The 12,340-nt window shown below is 37.6% G+C and overlaps 1 protein-coding gene across 6 annotated transcripts in view; it reads right to left on the reverse strand.

Annotated features, from left to right (window-relative positions):
* Window positions 1-2,173: 2,173 nt before the first annotated feature.
* Window positions 2,174-12,340, reverse strand: part of itgb4 (integrin, beta 4) — a 44,396-nt gene continuing 34,229 nt past the window's right edge. For 3 of the 6 annotated variants that reach the window (XM_067414222.1, XM_067414223.1, XM_067414221.1), the window contains 9 exons: window positions 8,943-9,110; window positions 6,705-6,866; window positions 6,350-6,463; window positions 5,649-5,798; window positions 5,029-5,217; window positions 4,710-4,865; window positions 4,434-4,595; window positions 4,055-4,162; window positions 2,174-3,240 (listed from right to left, as the gene is read on the reverse strand). In XM_067414222.1, the coding sequence (XP_067270323.1) occupies window positions 3,101-3,240; window positions 4,055-4,162; window positions 4,434-4,595; window positions 4,710-4,865; window positions 5,029-5,217; window positions 5,649-5,798; window positions 6,350-6,463; window positions 6,705-6,866; window positions 8,943-9,110 (1,349 nt within the window). In that variant the 3' untranslated portion in view covers window positions 2,174-3,100. The remainder of the gene's footprint in view (window positions 3,241-4,054; window positions 4,163-4,433; window positions 4,596-4,709; window positions 4,866-5,028; window positions 5,218-5,648; window positions 5,799-6,349; window positions 6,464-6,704; window positions 6,867-8,942; window positions 9,111-12,340) is intronic. The other 3 variants (XM_067414224.1, XM_067414225.1, XM_067414226.1) reach the window with 3 other exon arrangements.

The raw sequence follows: 12,340 nt of genomic DNA on the forward strand, positions 1-12,340 counted from the left end.
AGTGAAAAAAAATTCTATGGAAGTCAGTGGCTACCGCAACTGTCTGGTTACCAACATTCTTTAAAAAATATTCTTCTATGTTCAACAGAAGAAACTCATACAGGTTTGGAACAACATGAGGGTAATTGGTCAGACAAATAGATAGTCCCGCCCAAACCTCATGTCTGCAGTGATGTATTTTTATAGGTGGATCTGGAATTTAGCATCACCCTAGTTCACTTGACAAAAGCCCAGTAGGATTTTTCAGTTGGCTTTTGCAGTAACGGCTAAGCTACGCAAAGCATCAAGGCTTTCCTCTCAACTGTATCGCAAAAAGGTCATTACTCAAAGCATTTGGATTATTGCAGAAAGTTTATGATTCTTGCAAGTTTTGTTAATCATTATAATCTTCACAAACTTTAATGAATTTTGAAGCCTACATTCATTCGCCAGAAGTCAAAGCTAAATGTAATATAAAAACAAACTACACCACTGTCGCATTATTTTCTTATCAACACCAAGTAGCATATGAAAATGCTTTTAGCATTTTTCTGAAAGTTTTAATACTTTGCAAGAGTGTGATTATAAACACAACAAAGGTGTAATAGCGGACTAGTGAGTAGATGATGTTTAATGTCCTGACAGCTTCTGCAGTCCCATTAAGCAACCACCTTTTCAAGACACGTAAAAGCTTAAAAAAATCACAAGGGGTATTACTGATGCATTCATGTTCACCACTGACCTTGCTTCAAGCATTTAACCAAAAACCCATTAAAAAAAATTCAATTATTGGAACCAGAAGTGCTAAAATGCTAACTCATTTCTGGGTTTTGGCCTACAAAAATACCTCCCTGCAGCCAGTTTTGGGGTGTGCGCTGTGTAAACATGATGGTTACTGTAGTTCTATTGCTGCCTTCATGTGCTATCAGAATGATCCTAAATACTAGTTTCCTAGTTAAAAAATTGGACACGAATGCCCTCTCAAGTCACAATTTGAATGTTATGAGCTCGTAATCATGACTTTAGAAGTGGGTAGTAGGAAATTTCAGCATAAACTTGAGCATGCATTTACTCATCTCACTCGCACAAGCACAGATTCGGTATTCTTCGAAATAAATAAAACGAATGAAATCCAAACTCAGAATATTACGCAAACCTGAGATAATTAAATGTTAAATAACACAAATATACTTCATGTATTTAATCTCACTTTATTAACCCATTTTTCTACTACTGACCTTCAATGATCCAATTCAACCATACTAATAAGCAAAAATTGACTAGATAAACCACATTTGTTTGATTTGTTGCTGAAAAAGTGTTGTTCAAAAAAACTTTGTTCTGCATTATTTTTTTTTGTGATCTAGAATGGCAGCACGGCTGAAAGGTTTATTTGAGGAGCTCTCTACTGTACAGGCGTGAATGTACAGTTCCTTCAGCCTGAGGCCTATCCATTTCACTTTGGTGAATAGAACTTTAGTTTTTTTGTTATTAAAAAACAAGCAAGCCCAGCCCAGGTGTGAACAAGTAATACCGAAATAATGTTCTTAAAGGTGCAGTGTGTACATTTTAGTGGCATCTAGTGGTGAGGTTTGTGAATGGCAACAAACGACCACTCACCCCTCCCTTTCGAAGCACATAGAGAAGCTACGGTGGCCGACGCAGGACAAAGATGTCCTTCGTCTCACAGCAGAGTAGCTAACGCTCTGTAGAGAAGTTCGTCCGTTTAGGGCTACTGTAGAAACGTGCCGGCACAAAATGGTGACTTCACTGTAAGGGGATCTCAAGGTGAATGTAGATAGAAATGTCTAAGGTAATAAAAATATAATGGTACATTATATAAGGTCTTAATACACCACTGAAAACATAGTTATGTATATTATATTGCATTTCTGTCAATAGATCCTTACTAATACTACACACTGCACCTTTAAAAAGTAACTATGTAACCCAATTCAATTACTTTTTCATTTGAGAGAATGTTCAACATTCAAAATGTAACCGACAGCGATTGTAATGTTTTTTTTATTATTATAAATGGATAGTTTGTGTTTTTCAATAACGTAAGGAACCATATAGAGGTCCCCGTCAGCACGTACTCCTTTAATAAAGCATTTCAGTAGGTCCACAGTGTGCTAAAACAGTTGATTGCACTAAATCTGTTTATAATAAACAAAGCTACACACAATGAGTCGACTGTGGTAGAATGATTTATTGTTTCATTTAGTGCGGTGAACTGATATGCAGTGAGAAATTGTGCATACTACATACTACAGCTTGAATATGATGGTGAAATGCAATTTTAGTATAAACATCTAAAAATATATATTTTTCCCCCAAGTCAAAAGTACCATACAGATTATAAAAGGCAGTAAAAAATGTAATTTAAGAGTACATAGGTGTGACGTCAGTAATCTTTTCCAAATTGCCAGTAGTGCACTAACCTGGCAGACGTTACATGTCATCAAAAATACAGCCGCAAGCCTGAAGTTGCAACAGCACATCTTGCAACCAGGCAATAAAAAACGAACATCAGTAACATATTTACAGTCCTAAGAATCGAGTCCATATGCATGCGCCTGTGTTGCAACAAGTTAAATTTGATTTAGGAGGAAAAATACTAATGAGTTAAAGTGTAAACTCTAAATCAAAAGACATGGCATATTTGATGTGAAAAATACATTTAGAAAACCTCTATGCTTAAAAAACTTGATACAACTAGAAAGCAACATCAGGATATGAAATCTGCTCAATTCAAACCGAACGCAATCAAGCTCAATAAGCAACAGAAGATCTCAAACTGTATCCCATTGCGCATACGTCAATAATATTTCTCGCACACACTATGGCAAACACGGCTTGATCCCACACGTTTTACCAAATACCTGTTTGGAAGCGATAACACTAAAAGGTTTTAAGTCTTTATACATTCAACAAAATATCAAGGCTTGAAGACTTTGGTCTTTATGAACAATCATCCAAGGAATCCAAGAGCTCAGCTGTTCTCTTTCTCACATAAAAAACATATTTTGTGCACATTGGCAGTGAACTTCTCTAGTTAACTTAGTTTAGTTTGAGCGTATATATATATACATTCTGCTGAAGGCAAAGGGAAGTTCGATTAGGCCTCGAAGTACTGCCTCTCCAGCTTCTTTGTGACGGTGCTGCTGGACACGACTCCTCTCTGCACCATCTCCACCTGCCGCGTGACGGTGCTGCCCGACTCCGTGATCTGCCTGCTCGACATCATCATCATACCATCTTGGGGAACAAACAAAAAAGACAAATTAATAATGAAAAGACATTAATAATGTAGTCTTGCATCTAGAATTGAACTCACTGGTGCTGATCGCATGGCGGTCAAAAATGGACTGCATTTATATATATGGACTGCATTTATATATATGGACTGCATTTATATAGCGCTTTTATCCAAAGCGCTTTACATTTTTGCCTCACATTCACCCATTCATACACCGACGGCGATGTCAGCCATGTAAGGCGCCATCCAGCTCGTCGGGAGCAGCTGGGGTTAGGTGTCTATGCAGTAGTCTATTTATGCAGTAGTCATAACCCATTTATTCACTTTTTGAGTATAGAAATTTCCGACTTAACCTGTCATAAATCTTGAATGCTTTGGAACAGTTTAACTTCGGTCTCTTTTTAAAGACAACACTTGGCAGATTATTGCTGAAATTAAAAAAGTTGAACTAAAAAAAGTTATAGAAATGTAAGTTTATTATTATAAAAAATACACAAAAATATGCATACATTTTTAAAGTTGTTAAATCGTTCTAAATATAAAAGAATAGCTGAGTCCACACTACAACTCCAACGATATCAGCACAGAGAAACAATGTCATCGGACTCCTGCTGATGAATAATAAAAACCTTCACAGCCAATCAGAATCCATCCTGATTTAAAGAACTCAAACCTTTAAAGTTGCAGTGTCTGCTGGTGTGGATGCTAATATAGTAATTGTTATCTTTATAGTTATCGTTCTTGGTGTGAACAGGCCTTATCTGATGTATCGAGTTCCTAACCCTGGAAGATGTGTAGTGTGTGAGTTGGTACCTGAAGACACAAAGGGTTCTGTGAACATGGTGTGTGAAGTAATCTCTGTTGGTAGGTTAAACACCTCTCTCTTTGTGACTGACTGACTGCTGTACTGTGACATGGAGCCTGAGGAGGAGGAGAAAAGAAGAAGAGATGATGAGATTATTTCAACCATGCATTACCCTCCAAAAAAACATTCAATGTAATTCTCAAGTAAAACAGAATATTCATCAGCATATAATGTAGGGCAAGACTGAAAGACTCTATGCATTGTGATTTTATTTAATCATAAAAAGCACGCTATGATGTTATTAAAACATTTACCCGAGAAATACATAATAAGGCCTAAAGCCTTAACGCTATCATGTCACTCTCTCTGTGACACTGTCCCGCATACCTGCATCTTGAGATTCGATGGTGATGATGCCCTCTCGCTCCGGTCCAAAGCCCTGTGTGGTTTGAGCTTGAACTTTAAATTTGTACGGCATGTTTTCCTTCAGGTCAGACACAGTCAAAGAAGTCGCAGCGTTACCATTCACCTGGAAGGAGCGAAGATCTCCTGCACAGACACCAAAGATAGGGTCTTAAAAAAGGAAGCTGCAGAATAGGGGTATATAAGTAAACATTTTCTTTCACATGTCAAATGAAAAATAAAGCCAGTTTGGTGTCTGACCTCCACCGTGCAGCTGTTCGCAGGTAACCACGTAACCCAGGATGTCCCCGTTGGGTTTGCGGGGTTTCTCCCAGCTCAGCTGCAGCGTGTCTGGACTCAAAGCTGTGAAGATCAAAGGTCCTGGAGCGCTGGGAGTGCTGAGAGTGAACGGAGACCCTGAACAACAGCACACACACATACATGCATGATTAAGAGCAATGAAGTGATACATAATAATGTGGTAATATTTCATCAAGATTTCACAATAGTTGCCACTGCTACTGCTGACATTAGCTACTCTGCCTCTATAGCTACCTTTTAAAAAAATGAACCAGCTCACCTGGCATTGGGCTCAGTGGACTCTTGGGGTCGACAGCAGACTCAATGGTAATGACTCCCTCTCTATCAGGACCCCAGCCCTCCCGACTCTGGGCCTTTACTTTGAAGATGTAGGAATGGTTGGGCAGGAGATCCTGAACCACCACAGAGTTCTGAGCGGGATTGTTCACCTCGATACGCTTTACATCACCTATAAGATGAGTAAAATACAATAAAATTGGAAAATAAATAGGAATCAAATAAACAACCTCTACCATTATATACAATATTAAATTCTTGATTAATAGCATATAATAAATTACTATATATATATATATATATATATATATTATAATGTAATATAAACAAGGACACACATTATTATAATATAAATATATATATATATGGGGTTTTTTTGGTTGAAAATGTACTTTATTCTAACTTGAATATATTATCAGTTTATGCAAATATGGCATATAAATGTATCAGTTGTATATATATATATATATATATATATATATATATATATATATATATATATATATATATATATATATATATATATATATATATATATATATATATATATATATATATAAAATGAATAAGTATAACAACTATGAGTGAGAACAGATGAATCACCTCCATTGATTTGCTGGTAAAGGACGCAGTAGCCCAGTACACCGGTCTCACAGTGGGGCTCCTGCCAGCTTACTTTCAGGGCCGTGGGCCCCAGGGCAGAGAACACCAGTCTGCTGGGGGTCTCAGGAACACCCGGGTTGAAGCGAGAGTCTGAGGGCACAAGCAGTGCAGACGGTAAAATGTCAAACCACAGAACAGACACATTCAATTTTGCAGCCACAAATTGTTTTATTGGTTCAGCACTGGGAAAACAGCAAGGAATTGGCTGAGGTGTGTCAGTCTGCAAATGTTGTTCAGACGCGAGTGGTGTCTCAGTGTTTAATTGCTTGCAGTGTTGAGGAATAAAGAAAAGTAGAGCGCTACTAACTTGATTACATTTTTCAGTAGTTCAGCTGTTTTCAAATTCATTTAGCCACTTCTCACAATGACTAGGATGACAAAAAAAACTCTTGCAACTTTCGCACAAATGAATGAAGAAAATAATCGTGTCGTCTCTAAAAATGCTAGATTGTGGACAATTTATTTCAGCAAATCAGTTCAGTCAAACAGGCTAAGTAAATGAACCAGTTCTACATATTTAGTAATACGTTATGTTTTATTATTTTTATTTATTGTAAAATTATCTTTTTAATCTAAGTTCAATGTTGTAAGATATCCTCAAGTCCCCTGATGCACTGATTGCTGTTTCCAGGTTCACTCACCCTGAAGAACACTATCCAGGTTCTGCAGTGCATCGTTGATATCTTCAGACTGAGTACGAGCTCTGGAGCTCAAGCTGTAGCTGGTAGTTGTGCTCTGGCTGAAGCTAGAGACCCCTGAGAGACAGCCAAGCCACGGCAGGGTGGGGTACGGCAGGGTGTGGCGGGAAAGGGTTGGCAGGCAGCCGTCGCATGACGAGAAAACAGTGAGAGAAAGTGTAGAGAACAGACAAATGGCACAAGAAAGAAGAGCAGGGTTGAAGCGAGAGTCAGCCAAGGATTCTTGCCAAAAGCTGCACCTTGCAAATTTGATTGGCTTTGTCACTATGTGAAGGCAGATCTATAGAGATCACTTTACCTAAACTGTCCAAAAATCCTCCGGACAGGTTTCCCATGACGATAGAATCCCTCACACCATCACCGTCAGTGTAATGCCTGTTCTCAGATCGCTTCCTCAGGGTCACTTCCTCTTTGAGAAGCCCGCCGTCTCTAAGATCATATCTATGTGTAGTTGAGCCCCCTGATTGAGACAAAGCAATAATTGATGAATGAGCGACAAAGGCAATTTATTCAACAGTTATGTTTTTGAAGCATATGAATTGAATTAAAGAATGATTCACACACCCTTAAATTAACATTCTGTCAACATTCACTCACCCTGGTGCCATTCTAAACCAATTTAACTTATTACTTTCATGGAACACAAAAATAGATGTTCTGAAGGAAATTCAGTTCTGTTCTTTTGCATAATGAAGGAAGACAAATGAGCATAATAAACAAAATTAGGGGCAAAAAAAGTGCAATAAAAGTGATCAAAATTTGAATTCCATGTTAAATAGACAACATTTGGAACAACATAAGGGTACTAAATACTAATAGAAATTTAATTTCACTGCCATTATAAAGCTTGGAAGAGCCAGGAGATTTTTTTATATAACTCTGATTATATTGATCTGAAATAAGAATGTCATATACACCTAGGATGGCTTTAGGGTCAGTAAATTATTGGGTAATTTTCACTTTTTTCACTTTAACCCTCTGATGCTCTTCGAAAAATTTTCACAGAAATGTTTTTTTTTACTTCATTCATCATCAAAAATTGTTAAATATACGCACAGAAAAAACAACAACATGGACAAGATTCAAAAAGGTTAAATGTCCTGAAAAAAATAGTCATGCATAAAGTGACTGCATTGGAAAATAATCTAAGAATCTAGTGGAAACGTTTGGTACTGCGGCAAAATGAAATCTTACTGAAAGCACATTTTTTGAGATATCAACCTCAAATTTGGAGCACACCTTGTTTAGATTTATGGCTTTAATGGCTGTGCAGTTTTAGAGTAAAATGTGTTTTGGAAAATATATATTTTAGTTAAAATTTTAAATGGTATTTTTGTGTATTTTTCTTACCAATAAACATGCCATTTCTATAACTTGATGTAAGTTTGTTTTTTTACTTCAGCAATATTCTGCCAACTGTCATCTTTAAAAAGAGGCCAAATTTAAGTGTGTTCTCTTAGCATTTCGACATTTTCAACAGTTTAAGATTAAAAAGTAAATAAATGGATTATAACTACTGCATAAATATAATTTAGTACCATAAAATAGAAAATATTAAAGGGATAGTTCACTTTGAAATTAAATTTTGATATGTTTTAGCTTACCTCATGGGCATCCGAGATATAGGAGTATTTGTTTCACCAGTAGTTTCAATTTTGATCATTTTAGGTCAAACCGTTCTTGTTTGTGCCTCACAGAGCATACACAGAGAAGTCCAAATTAAACAATCCCCCATCGTAAGTACACACTGATGGCCTAAGACACGAAACGAGCGGTTTGTGTGAGAAAACGAACAGTATTTATATCGTTTTTACCTCTTGTACACCACAGGAAACACGCACACGCGCCCTCGGATCAGTCGGACGTAGTGGTGTACAAATACTGCTCGTTTTCTCACACAAACCGCTCGTTTCGTGTCTTAGGCCATCAGTGTGTACTTACGATGGGGGATTGTTTAATTTGGACTTCTCTGTGTATGCTCTTTGAGGTGGTGACCATAGACCTGCATTATGTGAGGCACAAACAAGAACGGTTTGACCTAAAATTATCAAAATTGAAACTACTGGGGAAACAAATACTCCTATATCTCGGATGCCCATGAGGTAAGCTTAAACATATCCAAATTTAATTTCAAAGGGAACTATCCCTTTTAAAAAAAACATTATCAAACTAAAATATTGTATGTTCATTTCATTGAATAATAAAAAAAAATGGTCTTTTTATGACCGCCACACAAAAAGCACTAGAGGGTTAATCAGGAGAATGATATGCCAAACAAACGTCTTTGTAAAAACCTTGTAGTAAAACAGTAAAACTGTAAAGTTTGATGTATGTAAGTGCAGCTGAAGTGGAGATTGAAAAAAAAGTAGACAATGTGCAATAAAATAACCACCTAAATGTATATTTGCGATGTTTTGTTCCCACTATTCTGACAGAAGACATGTTGTGGAAGCAAAAGCCTACAACCTCAAAACTGACCAGATGGAAGGAAAAAAATAACGGTTTGGCCAATTAATTGTTTCTTTGATCATCTTACCAATACCTTTGCCGGAAATGTATGTTGTGGAGCTGCTGTGATTGGTCACAGCGGGGCGGGGGGTGGAATGGCTGTACGTCGATGACGAGGAACTGACGTTGCGGGAGAGGGAACTGCTTCCTCCCGGGAACAGGAAATTCTGGTCCCATTTGCCATTTACAAACTGGTCTGTAAGGATAAATGAGAAAAAGACAATTATTCAAGAATTCGCATAGCAACATTAAAGCATTAGAATTCACAGTTGAAGTTAGCGCTCCAGATTAGCGCTTTGAGCTGCAGCCTAGAGGAGAGAATCACCTCAACAGACCCAAACTGCAGAAAGCCTCTCAGTTCAGAAGAAGAAACAATATTTATAAAGTAGCAATGGAATTATCAATCTAGATTAAGCAAGAGAAATAATGCCAGCTAGCACTCTGAGTCTCTTGATGGCAGTTAACACTCAAGCGACTTTGATAGCACAGCTGTGGGTTGACGTTGGGTGTAGCTGGCATGCTGTCTGCCAGGGACAGGTCTTCACCTTGTGGCAGGGTGTGTGAAAGACCATCTGTGGCTGGGCTCAGGCGGCAGGGGATGATGTCAGCAGGCAGTTTCCAGGACACTTTACGAAGATCCAGGTCCGAACCGACTAGCTGGACATGTTTCCAGCGTGAGCCTTCCGTAATCATGTGGGGAAGCAAGCAAGGCACAGAGGATGTGTGGGCTGTCCGTGCTCAATTGAATTCACCCAAAAATTAGAATTCTGTAATTATACTAACGCTAAATTTTGTTTTAAATCTGTATGACCTTTCTGAACACAAAAACATTAGTTCTGTCACTAATGTCAAAGATGACTGGCAATTAGTATATCGTTTGGATTGGTGGTATGATTCTGTTCTGGGCAAGAACTCTCTGCACATCCATGCAGCCCAGCATGGATAAGAGCAGGGAGCGCAGCGATAACTCGTGAACAGAACAGAACCAACATAATGTATTAATAGTTTGATTCAAGGGGAATCAGAATGCCAAATCCTGCCTGGACAAGAGGAGGAGCTGGGGATGGAGGAGGGTAATTAGCGATAGAAATGTGATAGGTATAGATGCTGATACTGAACTGAAAGAGCTATATATTTATATGCTGTGATAGACATTTTATTATTATGGATAAATGTGATCAGCTGAAAGTCACCTAATGCAAGCTTGACTAACGTGACCTGCCAGAACTAACACTGCGCTTGATGTCTGTGCTTTTTCCATATGATAAAAGAGTTATGTGGCTATAAAGCTCATTAAGAACATAAAACTAGGATAAAAGTAGTTATCTGTTTCTCCGCCATTGACGGAATGCACTATTATGCATCTTCTGAAAGAGTGCAGACTCTCCGGATCAAAATACAGGAGAAAAAGAAGCAGAAACAACCGATAGCATATGTAAGCAGATGCATTTGTAAAATAATGTGATCATTAACATTAAACAGCATATAAATCAAAAATGCCTAATGTTTTCTGAATACATTTTTTTAAATTTTGTTTAAAAGTAGAGTATGTTCTTTGTTTTGATCTATTGCATGTTTAGATATTCCTCAAAATATGCTGGTGGCCTTGAAAGTTTTGTGACAATGATCAAAATGCTGGCACTGGCAACTTTAAAAAAAAATGCTGGTGGGGAAAATTATTTTGTGAAATGTTAATCACAAGTCTATTTGTATTTGATAAATGTATATTTCATTGTATATTTCAACACTTCTGAAGCCATGTGCTTGGTTATGTGAGGAATAGACTGAAATATAACTTATTGGCTGAAGAATCTTGCCTTCTGAAAGTCTTTAATTTATATTTACTCTTTTAGTTTTTCATTTACTCTTTAGATTTAAGAGTAACGGCTGATAGGAAGATGTTCAGTGAATGTCTTTTTACGGAAAAGATCAGCTTCTTATTCTGTGCTCCCTGAAGTAAGAAAGTCATACGGTTTGCAACATCTTGAGGGAAGAGTAAATGATGACAGAATTTTCATATTTGGGTGAACTGTTCCTTTATGAATTATAGCGAGGCAAAGAAGGAAAGAAGAAAAGGTGGAAAGCTGATGTCTTCTGAGCCCATCCATGATGTTGCTAACAATGTTTAGTTTAACTAGCAAAGCCAAGTCTGATCATTCTTGCCAAATGAAAGCCGAAGAAGCCCAAACGTTACAACATTCTCTAAAGGCTGCACAAACAAGTTAAACTTCCACAAAAAAAAGCCCAGTCACCCAGTTTGACAAAGCCAAAAGAAAAGAAAAAGACATTGTTCCATGACAAAGGCAAGTGCTTGTGGGGTCTTCAATGCACAGGGGACTAATTAGAGCCTTTCGATTTCAACAGGAGTTGCATACGAATGATGTAACAACATCATCCTGTTACACCAAAGATGAAGGCAGACCATGATGTCTGACTGTCATTGACCAATAGTCTTTAGGTCACACAACACAAAAAAAGCTTTCAAATGCTTGAAACAGTTCCACCAGCATGTTCAGGCATGCAATACGGACAAGCATTTGGAAAACCTGTCGTGTTTTAATTTCCTGCTATCACCGATAAAAAGTCTAGCATTGTTACACCGTGTCTACACCGGACATGACAGTTGTTGTGTCGCACTGCAACAGCTTGAGGCTGTCTACAATGGATGCGACCAACCAATCGTTGCAAATCCATTTGTCCTGTGTGTCAGAAGTAGCGTTAGTGCTTGAAGTATATGCGAGTAGAGAATGGGGCATCAGTTTACTTATGCGTTGTACCACGCTGCATCCAGTGTAGACAGCATCACTGATTATAATGGGCTCTATCTGTTTTTGTCACATCACGCAACTCACGTCTGGTGTAAACACAGTGTTAGGATGCTAGTGCACTGGCATCCCATTAGTTGGCCAACCAGTTTACCCATGCTGCTTGACCACCTTCACCAGCTCAAGTTTTGCCAGTGAACCAGAACAAAACCAGTAGTATAAATCATCCTTGAATGTCATGGAAATACAACCTGGTCTTTTTAGCAGGAATCTTCACCAAATACACTGTTCAAAAGTTTGAGGTCATTAAGATGTTTTAATGTTTTTGAAAGAGGTCTCACCATACCTGCATTTATTTGATTAAAAATACAGTAAAACAGCAATATTGTGAAATATTATTACAATTTAAAAGTATGTTTTCTAATTTAATTTTTATAAAATGTAATTTATTCCTGTGATGCAAAGCTGAATTTTCAGCATCATTACTCCAGTCTTCAATGTCACATGATCCTCCAGAAATCATTGTTATATGCTGATAAGTTGCTCAAGAAACAATTCTTATGACTATCAAGGTAAAAAAACATTCTTCTTAAGATTCTTTGATGAATAGAACGTGTTAAAGAACGACATTCATTTGAAATAGAAATATAATATTTTAAAT

The sequence above is a fragment of the Pseudorasbora parva genome, chromosome 13, assembly GCF_024679245.1.
Source record: "Pseudorasbora parva isolate DD20220531a chromosome 13, ASM2467924v1, whole genome shotgun sequence".
Taxonomy (NCBI): Eukaryota; Metazoa; Chordata; class Actinopteri; order Cypriniformes; family Gobionidae; genus Pseudorasbora; species Pseudorasbora parva.